The sequence below is a fragment of the Bos indicus x Bos taurus genome, chromosome 23 (assembly GCF_003369695.1).
Source record: "Bos indicus x Bos taurus breed Angus x Brahman F1 hybrid chromosome 23, Bos_hybrid_MaternalHap_v2.0, whole genome shotgun sequence".
Classification (NCBI taxonomy): domain Eukaryota; kingdom Metazoa; phylum Chordata; class Mammalia; order Artiodactyla; family Bovidae; genus Bos; species Bos indicus x Bos taurus.
The window spans coordinates 31382686-31396365 of NC_040098.1; the positions used below are offsets into that span (position 1 = coordinate 31382686).

Consider the following 13680-nt stretch of genomic DNA (forward strand, 5'->3'; position numbering starts at 1 on the left):
CGCGACTTAGCACGCACGCATGTGTTACTAAAAAAAAGGGGGGGTCTAATGATAGGGATACTGGGATACTGATCTATCCCAGTAGCAATGAGTTTATTATTCAAAATTCAGATCTTAGTTTCTGTATATCATTCTACATTAAAAGGAACCACAGCTTCACGGAGCAATGGAGGATTCCAGGTCTAAGGCAGGAAAAGTATAAAATGAGCCTGGAATATCTTGTGCTAGAAAATAAGGTGCACACAAAGCTTTCTTTGCAGGAAATAGTAATTGATAAATGTAGACAGAATGTGCCTTAGGTTTCGATGCTGGGAGGGATTGGGGGCAGGAGGAGAAGGGGACGACAGAGGATGAGATGGCTGGATGGCATCACTGACTCGATGGACGTGAGTCTCAGTGAACTCCGGGAGTTGGTGATGGACAGGGAGGCCTGGCGTGCTGCAATTCATGGGGTCGCAAAGAGTCGGACACGACTGAGCGACTGAACTGAGCTGAAACGGATATAATTATACCAAACCCACAGGACTGTTATGCAGAATAAGTGAGTGAGTACGTGTAAATGAAATAGTGTACAGAAAACACTGTGTTGGACAGTTATTGTATTACCCCACCCCCAGCCCCTTGAAAGAGACTATGAAAGCCAGCGCCTCCCTACGCCTAGCAGGGGATTCAGAGCAGCGACCACAGAGGTGTGAAAACCTCCGGGCTTACTAGAAGGAACACACCCTGAGAGCCGCGGTGTGACGCACTTCCGGCCTTTGTAGTTTACCGTTATCCAGGCTGAGATTGTCAAGGATTCGAAGGTGGTGCCGCGGCTGCCCGGTGAGCTTCGGAGTCGGGCTACCGCAGGGCCTTTGAAAAGTCCGGACTGTGCGCTGTGACTCTGGACTGGGTGTGGGGAGGAGGCAGCGGGTCTTCTTGGCCAGGGCTTGGCTGGAAAGGTGAGGGGCAGAGGAGGCTGCCCCGGAACCTGCAAGGGCCTTGTTAGTTGAAAGTCAGCGTCCGTGTCCCCACCCCCATCCCCTTCGTCTGTTCCTGAGCCCTTCAAACACTTGGTCCTAGCACCGGTGTCCTTCGGAACTCTCTTTCCCTGCATCCTAGGATAAGATTAGGTTCCGATAGCCAGAATGGTTTGTATTTTCCCACGGCTGCCATTCTATACTGGGGGCTTATTTTAAACAATGAGCACTATAGTTTTATAACATTGCCACAGCCTCTTTTAGTCTGATTCACTCAAGAATGTATAGGCTCTTGCCAACTGTTGATTTAAAACAAAACAAAACACGAATATTTAAATAGCACTTACATGTCCGCCAGCACTGTTCAAAGCACTTTCCCGATATTAACTTAGTTCTAGTAACTTTATGAGGTAGACACTAGTAGTATGTTACTTCCCCGTCCCGCCACCTTTTTTTCTTTTTTAAGGCCCAGGAAGAAAATGAAGTTGAGTAACTAGCCCCGGGTTTTACAGCTGGTAATGGGGTGTACTCAGGATTCACATCCAGGGAGTCTGACTTCAGAGTCCATTTTCTTAAACCCTTTGCCGTGCTGACTCAGCTCTTTTTTTTCTGTATTAGCTTTATTGTAAGGGAAGTGAGTTCCCTTATTTGAATATGGTGCTACCCCTTTTACACCTTAGTAATCTTGAACTTCTAGTTAGGATTTAAGTTTAGAGAGAGGAATATACTCGAGGACGTGTGCCGTCTGCAAACCTGATGAAGCAGCCATTTCATTTGTGTGTGTACACCTGTTTTCCCACCCACTCGCTGGTGTTGCGCTTTGATCAGTAGAAAAGATGACAGAGAAGAGGGAAATTGATCTCAGTGAAACTGAGTCAAGATTTGAAACACCATGGACCAGAATAGCACCAGGTGGCGCTAGCGGTAAAGACCCTGCCTGCCAATGCAGGAGACATTAGAGACGCGGGTTGGATCCCTGGGTTGAGATGACCTGGGGAGGGCATGGCAACCCACTCCAGCAGTCTTTCCTGGAGAGCCCCATGGACAGAGGAACCTGGCAGGCTGAAATCCATAGGGTCGCAAAGAGTCAGACACACTGAAGCGACTTAGCACCCGTGCATATCAGAAATGGTTTTCTGTTGGCAGAGCTCAAAGCTTCAGTTGCATTGTCTGTGAACAGAAAAGCTTTGACTTGAAACCAAGATGAGTAGGTAGCAAATAGGGAAAAGATATTTTTCAGGGGCCTGAAAAGTTGACTAAACAAGTGGTTGTTTATTCCTTTGAAACCAATCTTGGTTAATTGAGTAATTTGTACCCCAAAACTTTCTCACCCTAAAACAAGCTCAGCAGACCTGGTTCATGCTACCACCATCTCACCCCTGAACTATTACTTTAGCTTCTCTTCCTGCTTCTGCTTTCCCCATAGTCTTTTGTAGCAGCAGCCAGTTATGTTTTTATATTAAAACTGAGTAAAATTTTATCACCCCTCTTGCTTGAAACTTCCAGTAGCTTTCCTCGTCTCTTAGAGTACAAGGCAGAACCCTTATAATGGCTTTTCATGATCTGTTCCTAACCTGACTTCATCTCCTGTTCCTGTCTTGTTTGCCTTCTCTCTTCTAGCCACATTGGTTAACTAACTGTTCCTTGAAAAATGCATACATGCTCCTGCCTCCAAGAACTCAGTGTTCCCGTGCATGCAACAGTCTTTCTCCAGATAGTTCCATGATTTGCTCCTCACTTCCTTCAGGTCTCTGCTCAAATAATAGTTTATCAACAAGGCCTTCCTTGACTAACCCACATAAAATAGAAACCTTTCTTCCCTCTTACTATATCCTTTACATTTATTGTTCTGCATAGGATTTATCACTACTTGACATACATTTAATTATCGTCTGGCCCCTCTGACCCCCTTTTGTCCTCCTGTCTCCTTCTTCCCCCTACATAGAGGAGAGATAGTGGTATAGTGATTGAGAATATGAATTCTAAAGGTAGGTTTTCTGGGTTTGAATTGCAGCCTCACCACTAACTACTTGTGACGCTTTGGGAGAATGATATAGGCTCTTTATGCCTCAGTTTTCTCATCTGCAATATGGGGTTAATAATAGTACCTTAACTCATGGTTGCTTTGTGGATTAATTGAGTTAATATATGTAAAGCATCTAAAATGGTGCCCAGTACATTAAAAGCACTGTAAATGTCAATTATTGTTATAAGACTGTAAATTCCTTGAGGTGAAAACTGTTTTTGTTTGTAGCCCAAAAGAGTACCTGGAATATGGTAGGCTCTGAGTAAATATTTGCTAAATGAATGAATTGGCATATGAAAAGTTCAACAGAAAAAGATAATGTGGTCAGAGTGGTGGTGAGTTGGGGGAAAACATGAATTCAGGGATCCTATCTTTTGAGTAGAAACTGTCTCCACTCTTCCTGAGGTGGTCTATAGAAGTCAAGCAAGCCAAAGATGTTAGAAATTTGTGAAGGGATAATGTTCACAGGTTACTCAGAAGGATGCTGTCTCATACCAATGTGCTTTTTTTTTTTCTTTGATGACTATAACCAATAGTGGCAATATGAATTTAACTTTTCTTTTAGTTGTAGTATGATCAATGTTCACTAACAACTTAAATAATCTATCCTTAGTTTTTTAAATTTTGTGATGCCTGCCAATACTTATGAATGATGTAGGGTTATTTCTACAGTGAATTACAGTAATTTTACTTAAAATTAGAACAAAAATATTTAAAAAAACTATAAGTCATGATCCCTATGTGGGTCGTGTAATCTATATAGTGGGTTATGACCAGGGTTTTTTGTTTTTTTCATTTTAAAAACTAGGATTTTAAAAATAAGAGTATATATCACATAAGGTAAGTATACATGGTATTTTGTAAAAAAAAAAAAATTATTTCCATTTTTGTGTTTGTGTATATCACACATGCACAAGCATATACTCATATGCACATGTATATGTGTTCTGGGTCATAATATAAAATATTTCTTACTAAAGGCCCTGGTCAAAAAAGTTTGAAAGCCTGTGCCCAAGAATGGTGCTTGGAAATCACTAGGTCACATAATTATTTTTCTTTCAGAAGATTGCCTGTCCTGATTAAGATTGTTCATAAGGTTAAGTGGTCATAGACATTTGTCTCTTTTTTAAAAAAATATTTATATATATTTCCCTGTTCCAGGTCTTAGTTTCAGCACACGTGATCTTTGACCTTTGTTGCAGCATGCAGGATCTTTAGATGTGTCATGTCGAATCTAGTTTTCCAACCAGGAATCACACCCAGGCCTCATGCATTGGGAGTATGGAGTCTTAGTCACTGGATCACCACTGGAAATTCTGACATTTGTCTCTTTATTAGCACTTATTTTACATACAGTTGCCTACTCTCCATCCTTGAGGAGCTTCAAAGAGAAACAGTTTCCAAGAAATTAAAAGGTAAGAAAGAGCTAAAATTCTGTATTTTAAAAATAGTAAAACTAACATTTCCTTCATTTTACTATCTATGAGCCAAGCCCACTCCAGTTGACTACTTTCTGATTCTTTTGCCATTGTGTTTAGATCACTAGGATATTCATTTAATCTTTCAATAAAATTTATAAGAAAAAATATTTGAAAATTTTATAAGAAAAATAGTCATAGTAGTGATTAATTTTTTAAAAAAGATTATTTATTTATGACTGCTCTGGGTCTTTACTGCTACATGCAGGCTTTCTCTAGCAGTGGGTGAGGGGGCTGGTCTGTAGCTGTGGTGCCCAAGCTTCTCAGTTCTATAGTTTCTCTTTTTTGCAGAGAAACGGGCTTCAGTAGTTGTGGCGCTTGGGCTCCATAGTTGTTGCTCATGGGCTCTAGAGCACAGGCTCAGTAGTTGTGGCCCACGGGCTTAGTTGCTCCACAGAATGTGGGCTCTTTCTGGACCTGGGATTGAAACTATGTCCCCTGCACTGGCAGGCAAATTCTTTGCCACTGAACCACCAGAGAAGCCCCACAGTCATGGTAATTTATAATACTTTAGAGTTTACCAAACTGCCTGCTTCTTTGTGCTCTGTATCTGTGCTCTTATTTAATTTCTATATCAACCTAGAGAGGTAGACAAGGTTGGCTTTAGGATTCCTATGTTATAGATTAAGTAGACTAAAGTGCAGAAGGTGAAGCCCAAGACTGTGGAGGGAGTACCTGGGGATCAGTCTCAATTCCAGGTTTCCCTGCTCCAAGCAGGCATCTCTTTCCTCCAGACCTAACGTGCTTCAAAGAATTCAGCTTCTTTTCCCCAGGCACATTTTTGTTTTTGTTGTTCCTCATTCTATTTATTTATCTTCTTTACTTTCTCTCCCTACTCCTTTTTCTTTCCTTTTTCTCCTTGATTCTTAGTGTCTTCTGTGACATCTTGGAACCAAAGTGTTTGTTTACCTCCATTCAACTAAAAACTGCCTGAGTCTAGTATCTTGCCATTCAAATGGAAACCCAGGATATTCAAACTGATTTATTTGAGCTGATTCATTCAGGATGATCAAACAGTCCCTTCAATAAATCTCAGGGAGGGGGCATTGTTTTGGTTTTGTTTTCCTTCCTATATTACCTTCACCAGTATTTGCTTAATCATTATCATTATTATTATTAATCATGCATTCATGTTCTTCATTAGAGTTACTGATTTGGGTATAAATACTTCCAGTGCCTACCAGCAAAAAGAATTTTCTTCATTTTCTTTCCTGCAAATTATTTTTTAGATTTTGGGATTTCCAGAAGAAAAGATCAAGAGGGAATTATTAAGATTAGATTCTTTTTCTGAATAGCCACAGCCTTGGCCCTTCAGACTCCAGAGATGCACGAGGGACTTCTAGCAGTGAAAGTGAAAGAGGAAAAGGGGGACCACACAAGAATGGGCCAGGAACCTGGCCTGTCAGGAGATAACCCTCATACCAGGGAGATCTTTCGTAGACGCTTCAGACAGTTCTGCTACCAGGAGACACCAGGGCCCCGAGAGGCTCTTCGAAGACTCCAGGAGCTCTGCCATCAGTGGCTGAGACCAGAGATGCACACCAAAGAGCAGATCCTGGAGCTGCTGGTGCTGGAGCAGTTCCTAACCATCCTGCCCGAGGAGCTCCAGGCCTGGGTGAGAGAGCACCGCCCAGTGAGTGGAGAAGAGGCGGTAATTGTGCTGGAGGATTTGGAGAGAGAGCTGGATGAACCAAGAGAGCAGGTGGGAAGAAGGGAGAACAAGGATTTGTGCTTGTATGGTGAAGCATGGGGTTTCAGTGCAGTAAGAGGAAGAGGAGGAAAAGATGGATTTCTTTATACCTGACTTGATCTGTAATAGACTCTTTAATCTCTCCACCTTTTCTCTTTGCCAGTTTCTTGATCCATCTTTTCCTATCCATTGATCCTGAGAAGGCCTTGCAGTATCTTCTCTGATATTTGGTTTCCAATTGTCCTTAATTTTTGCCAGGTCCCAGCCCGTGATCATGAACAAAAGGAGCTTGTGAAGGAGAAAGCAGCTCTAGGAACAGCCCAGGAGTCATCAAGTAGCCAGCTCCAAACCTTGGAAGAGCGGCCTCAGTGGAACTTGAGAGGGGTGGGCCCGATTCAGGAGATTGGTGAGGATTAGAATTTGCTCAGGAAGCCTAAGTCATTCCCCGAATGGTCATCAATTCAGCATGTTTACTTGTTGTTTACTTTGGGCCCGGCATTGTGCTGGGTACTGGAGAAGCAGTGATGAGCAAGGTAGACATGGTCCTTGCCCTTAGGGAGTTTACAGTCTGGTGGGAGAGGTATACAATAAACAGGCAATTGTGATACAGGGCATCTTCTCACTGAAGCCCAAGTATAATTGTTAAGAGTGGGAAAGTAAATAGAAAACATGGTTGCTTGTCCCCTTCCACCCACTCTCCTGACCAGTATTTTCCTTTCTTTGGGAACACAACATTCATGTAATCCATTTATTATTTCAGACAATGAGACTGGAACTTGGACTGTGGAGTTAGCTCCAAAGAGGGAGCTGTCTAAAGAAAAGAAATCTCTTGTGGAGGCACCTGAAAAACTGAATGGTGATACTATTCCAGTGCCTGAATATGGAGAGACCTGTGACCAGGAAGGTAGACTGGAGAGGCAACGGGGAAGCTCTTCAGTGGAAAGACCCTATGTCTGCAGTGAATGTGGGAAAAGCTTCACCCAGAATTCCATCCTTATTGAGCACCAGAGAACGCACACGGGCGAGAAGCCCTATGAGTGTGATGAGTGTGGGCGCGCCTTCAGCCAGCGGTCAGGACTGTTCCAGCACCAGAGACTCCACACTGGGGAGAAGCGCTATCAGTGCAGCGTTTGTGGCAAAGCCTTTAGCCAGAATGCTGGGCTTTTTCATCATCTCAGGATCCACACGGGGGAAAAGCCTTACCAGTGCAATCAGTGCAGTAAGAGCTTTAGTCGACGTTCTGTCCTCATTAAGCATCAGAGAATTCACACTGGAGAAAGACCTTATAAATGTGACAAATGTGGCAAGAACTTCATCTACCATTGCAACCTCATCCAGCATCGGAAAGTCCACCCCATGGCTGAATCCAGCTAGCTCCTTGGAACAGGTAGGGCAACATTTCCTGATGCCAGACTGCTGGGCAAGGAAGCCAGGGTCCTGGTTCTTACTTTGTCCCTGAGAGAACAATAGTATTAATAATTTAATCCTCTAGTAATACGAAGCTCCAGAGAAAGCCAGTGAAAGTGTCCTGATTTTTAGGCTGAGATCAGATCAGTCACTCAGTCGTGTCTGACTCTTTGCGGCCCCATGAATCGCAGCACTCCAGGCCTCCCTGTCCATCACCAACTCCCGGAGTTCACTGAAACTCACGTCTGTCAGGACGTCATTATCAGTCAGTAATGCCATCCAGCCATCTCATCCTCTGTCGTCCCCTTCTCCTCCTGCCCCCGATCCCTCCCAGCATCAGAGTCTTTTCCAATGAGTCAACTCTTTGCATGAGGTGGCCAAAGTACTGGAGTTTCAGCTTTAGCATCATTCCTTCCAAAGAAATTCCAGGGCTGATCTTTAGAATGGACTGGTTGGATCTCCTTGTAGTCCAAGGGACTCTCAAGAGTCTTCTTCAACACCACAGTTCAAAAGCATCAATTCTTCGGCGCTCAGCCTTCTTCACAGTCCAACTCTCACATCCATACATGACCACAGGAAAAACTATAGCCTTGACTAGACGAACCTTTGTTGGCAAAGTAATGTCTCTGCTTTTCAATATGCTATCTAGGTTGGTCATAACTTTTCTTCCAAGGAGTAAGGGTCTTTTAATTTCATGGCTGCAGTCACCATCTGTAGTGATTTTGGAGCCCAGAAAAATAAAGTCTGACACTGTTTCCACTGTTTCCCCATCTATTTCCCATGAAGTGGTGGGACTGGATGCCATGACCCTTGTTTTCTGAATGTTGAGCTTTAAGCCAACTTTTTCACTCTCCACTTTCACTTTCATCAAGAGGCTTTTGAGTTCCTCTTCACTTTCTGCCATAAGGGTGGTGTCATCTGCATATCTGAGGTTATTGATATTTCTCCCGGCAATCTTGATTCCAGCTTGTGTTTCTTCCAGTCCAGCATTTCTCATGATGTACTCTGCATAGAAGTTAAATAAGCAGGGTGACAATATACAGCCTTGACGAACTCCTTTTCCTATTTAGAACCAGTCTGTTGTTCCATGTCCAGTTCTAACTGTTGCTTCCTGACCTGCATACAGATTTCTCAAGAGGCAGATCAGGTGGTCTGGTATTCCCATCTCTCTCAGAATTTTCCACAGTTTATTGTGATCCACACAGTCAAAGGCTTTGGCATAGTCAATAAAGCAGAAACAGATGTTTTTCTGGAACTCTCTTGCTTTTTCCATGATCCAGCGGATGTTGGCAATTTAATCTCTGGTTTCTCTGCCTTCTCTAAAACCAGCTGGAACATCGGGAAGTTCACGGTTCACATATTGCTGAAGCCTGGCTTGGAGAATTTTGAGCATTACTTTACTAGCATGTGAGATGAGTGCGATTGTGCGGTAGTTTGAGCATTCTTTGGCATTGCCTTTCTTTGGGATTGGAATGAAAACGGACCTTTTCCAGTCCTGTGGCCACTACTGAGTTTTCCACATTTGCTGGCATATTGAGTGCAGCACTTTCACAGCATCATCTTTCAGGATTTGAAATAGCTCAACTGGAATTCCATCACCTCCACTAGCTTTGTTCGTAGTGATGCTTTCAAAGGCCCACTTGACTTCACATTCCAGGATGTCTGGCTCTAGGTGAGTGATCACACCATCGTGATTATCTGGGTCATGAAGCTCTTTTTTGTACAGTTCTTCTGTGTATTCTTGCCACCTCTTCTTAATATCTTCTGCTTCTGTTAGGTCCATACCATTTCTGTCCTTTATCGAGCTCATCTTTGCATGAAATGTTCCCTTGGTATCTCTGATTTTCTTGAAGAGATCCCTAGTCTTTCCCATTCTGTTGTTTTCCTCTATTTCTTTGCATTGATCGCTGAAGAAGGCTTTCTTATCTCTCCTTGCTATTCTTTGGAACTCTGCATTCACATGGGAATATCTTTCCTTTTCTCCTTTGCTTTTTGCTTCTCTTCTTTTCACAGCTATTTGTAAGGCCTCCCCAGACAGCCATTTTGCTTTTTTGCATTTCTTTTCTATGGGAATGGTCTTGATCCCTGTCTCCTGTACAATGTCATGAAGCTCATTCCATAGTTCATCAGGCACTCTATCTATCAGATCTAGGCCCTTAAATCTATTTCTCACTTCCACTGTATAATCATAAGGGATTTGATTTAGGTCATACCTAAGGTCTAGTGGTTTTCCCTACTTTCTTCAATTTAAGTCTGAATTTGGCAATAAGGAGTTCATGGCTGAGAGAAGCATAGTATCTTAAATACAACTGTCAAAGTCTCTTTGGTCAGTGACATCCATAACTTTGCAACACTGACTGTTATTGCATTGATTTCATAATTTCATACATATCTGTCCAAAAAGTTTTCTAGATATGCTTCAGGAAAACTTTATCCTAGTTTTTTAAAACTTATTTTAAGTCTTAAAAATTATATGCAACCTGAATACAAAAAGTCAAAGGTAGTATTTAAAAATTAATTTAAAAATAATTTCCATAAAATCTATAATATAAACTATTAGATTAGTTTCTATTTGCATAAGATAGGAAAATTTGCCTTTTAACCTACAAAAGGGGGCACTTGGATCTTTCCATACACAAAAGGCTTTTCCCTGTAGAGGTTTAGTAACTCAGCCCTCAGTTAAAAACCAAGAAATTGATTATTAAAAATCTGATATCTCACTTAAGATCTTTGTTGTGAAAATATAGGTCTAACTGTATTTTTGCTGTGACTTGAGCATTTTGGGGTTTTTATTTAGCCTTTTGTTAAGGAAAATTTCAGACATATACAAAAGTAGAGAGAAAAGTATGATTGGTCTTCCATGCTGATTGCTTTTTATAGCCTCCATGCTTCTCAGTGCTATTTATTGATTACTACCAAAGTCATACATTAAAAAACTCCTTTCCCTTAACACTGAGTGTTACGAAGCTTTATACTAAGGCCAGGAGACAAAGAAGTGGAATATCTACGGTGATAACAATCTGGATTGGAATATTATATACACATGCAGGTAACTTAAGAGTAATAGAACACAATAAGGGACCTCAGCGTCATTTCTGCATGCCCTTTATTAACAGATATGGATACAGAAGCTCTAGAAGTGACTGTGTAACATCACACAGCTAGTTAATGCAGCTGGAACTAGAACCCTCTCTCCTTACTCTTAGTGCAGTGCTCTTTCTGCTGAGCCATCGGAAGCACTGTATTGCCATATGCAACTTAGAGCACTTACAAGGCATTACAATTTTGCTTTTTAGCTCAACAAACCTGCCTGTTTATTTGTTTCAATAGATGTACAGCCTATTTAATTTACAGTGGAGTCCCAAGAAAGATTCCTCCTACTTATTTCTCATTTGAGGCATTTCATTTATTTTTGTAATGAGTGATTATTTTTAACTTTAAATTTTAATTTACTTAGGAGTTTTTAAAAAAGATAATTCATTCTGCACCTGGTTCTAATATCAAAACAACATTAAAAAAGGTCCCTATCTTTCCCCTTGTAGGTAGTCATTTAACTAGTTTCTTAATACTTTTCAGGGTTTCTTTATGTAAATACAAGAAAATATGAATATAATTTTATTCCCTTGATTACGCAGAATGATAGCATACTATTCACACCCTTCTACATCTTGTTGTTTTCATGAAACAGTGTAATCTTCAGATATTTCTGCCTTATAACAGCAAGCTTCCTTACTCTGTTTACAAGTTGGTGATATATCATTTGTTGGTGCTGCACAGTTCAATGTACTCCTACAGATGAAAAATTGCTACTTCAGAATGTTGTATATTGTTTTATTCTTTTCCCTAGTTTGGTCCAAGTCAAACTCTTTCTGTTTAAAAGCTAACAACCTCCACATGAGCTAGAAAACAAGATTTGGATGATAAGAAGTGCACATAATGCTTATGTTGAGAAATGAAGTTATAAGTGATGTTTTTTATTTCATGTATTTTGTTCTGTTATATATTCTTAAACCTAACATTTCAAACTGTTAGTGTCACTACCTGTGACTAATTGTATGTATTATCAACAATTTTAGAAGAAGAAAACCTTAAATTTCCTCAAGAGTATATAGTTTATTGTGTCTTGAGGTTTAAATTCTTATCCAACAGAAATACATAGGGATTTTAGGATGAAGTTAAAGAAAATATAGTAGGATAAGTTTGCAATAAAATCAACTTCTCAAGTTAAATATATACTCCATATAGTGATATAATAGGCTTCCCAGGTGGCTCAGTGGTAAAGAATCCACAGAGCTATTGCAGGAGCCACAGGAAATGTGGGTTCGATCCCTGGATGAGGAAGTGGCAGCCCATTCCAGTATTCTTGCTTTGATAATCCCATGGACACAGGAGCTACAGTCCATGGGATTGCAAAGAGTTGGACACGACTAAGCAATTGAGCACATAGTTATATAGTGTTTATACTATTATAGTTTGAGTTCATAAGTTTTAAATGCTTCTCCAATATGCTGAAGCAGCATGTTTGTTAGCTTTTAAAATATTTAAAATATGAACAGATTAGGATTTTAGAGGAAGTATTTCTAATGAACTGAGTTTTTACATTTGCAATTGAAGGTTGAATGTTTGATTTGTTCTGTGCTTGTTTTTTTGTTTTGTTTTTTTATAGCTTTTCAAAAATTCTTAATTTTCTCAACAGCTGGTAAAACACCGAGAAACAAAATATGTTATATATGCTGTAGAGACAGATGTACTCTTAGAATGCAAAGATGGTTCATGCAATTAAAATGACTTACAGTTCACCAAACTAACTTTCCTTGTTTTCTGATACTGATTGTACTAATTCTCTTATGCTAATTCTTTTATCTAGGATCCACATTCCTCATTATTTGAGAAATAATATTTGACTTAACCTGTAGGCAATGCAGTCACAAAGAGTTGGACATGACTTAGCAACTGAGCATGGACACAGACAATGGCATGAAGACCTTGGCTGTTTCTGTGATTATTCCAGTCTTCCAGACCAGAAGTTCTTAGTTGTCTCTTTACATTTCTAAACTTCCCTCGCTTCTCTCTTTTCCCATCCTGGCTCCTTTTATTCACCTGTGAAGTCTCTAGTGTTGAACTCATTTCAGGTGTTCCCTGGACCAGTATCCATCCCTCCCTGTGCCCTTGAAAAGTCCAATCTGAAAGAGATTTTTGGTTTTATTTTTGAGCAAGATGTAAGAAATTCAGTTTTATGATTGAGCAAGGTATAAGAAATATTGATTCAAATCCAATTAAATAGGCTTATTGGTTCTTGAAGGATAGTCCAGCACCCCTTTCAGCAGTTAGGACAGTGGACACTACATCAAGAAATGGTTAAGTGGGATGTCCTTGGTGGTCCAGTGGTTGACTCTGCTTCCACTGCAGGGAGCCTGGTTCTGTCCCTGGTCAGGGAACTAGGATCCTACATGCCTTGCTAAGTCGCTTCAGTTGTGTCCGACTCTGTGCAACCCCATAGACGGCAGCCCACCAGGTTCCCCCATCCCTGGGATTCTCTAGGCAAGAACACTGGAGTGGGTTGCCATTTCCTTCTCCAATGCATGAAAGTGAAAAGTCAAAGTGAAGTCGCTCAGTCATGTCCAACTCTTAGCAACCCCATGGACTGCAGCCTACCAGGCTCCTCTGTCCATGGGATTTTCCAGGCAAGAGTACTGGAGTGGGGTGCCATTGCCTTCTCCCTACATGCCTTAGGTGCAACCAAAAAAAAAAAAAAAAGAGGAAGAAATGGCTAAGTGTCTTGCAACTAAAACCTACCTAGAGTTGTGGATAGAGCCCTGAAGATTCTCTTTCACTATAATTTTGAGTTGAAGGTCAGGACTCTAGGAGAATCAAGACTGTCCATATTTTTATATTTGGAAATGATTCCTATTTTCTATATCTGACAATGCTTTCCTTTAAAAAAAGTAACTTCTAGTAGAAGATTTTTTAATATTTTCCTAGTAAGACAAAAGTTATTTCTGAGGAGATTCTAAATGAAAGTATACCTAAGGTCAAAATTTTATAAAATATGAAGATTTTCTGTTTTAGAATTTTTAAATACAAAATATATACCAACATATGTGGGTCATTGGTTAAATG

The 13680-nt window shown here is 40.7% G+C and overlaps 1 protein-coding gene across 10 annotated transcripts in view; it reads left to right on the forward strand.

Annotated features, from left to right (window-relative positions):
* Positions 1–627: 627 nt before the first annotated feature.
* Positions 628–13680, forward strand: part of LOC113881606 (zinc finger and SCAN domain-containing protein 12-like) — a 71014-nt gene continuing 57961 nt past the window's right edge. For 3 of the 10 annotated variants that reach the window (XM_027524670.1, XM_027524669.1, XM_027524671.1), the window contains exons 1-4: positions 628–4400; positions 5759–6165; positions 6412–6559; positions 6914–7540. In XM_027524670.1, the coding sequence (XP_027380471.1) occupies positions 4211–4400; positions 5759–6165; positions 6412–6559; positions 6914–7527 (1359 nt within the window). In that variant the 5' untranslated portion in view covers positions 628–4210 and the 3' untranslated portion in view covers positions 7528–7540. Of the gene's footprint in view, positions 4401–5692; positions 6166–6411; positions 6560–6913; positions 7541–13680 lie in introns of those variants that run through there. The other 7 variants (XR_003508101.1, XR_003508103.1, XM_027524668.1 and 4 more) reach the window with 6 other exon arrangements.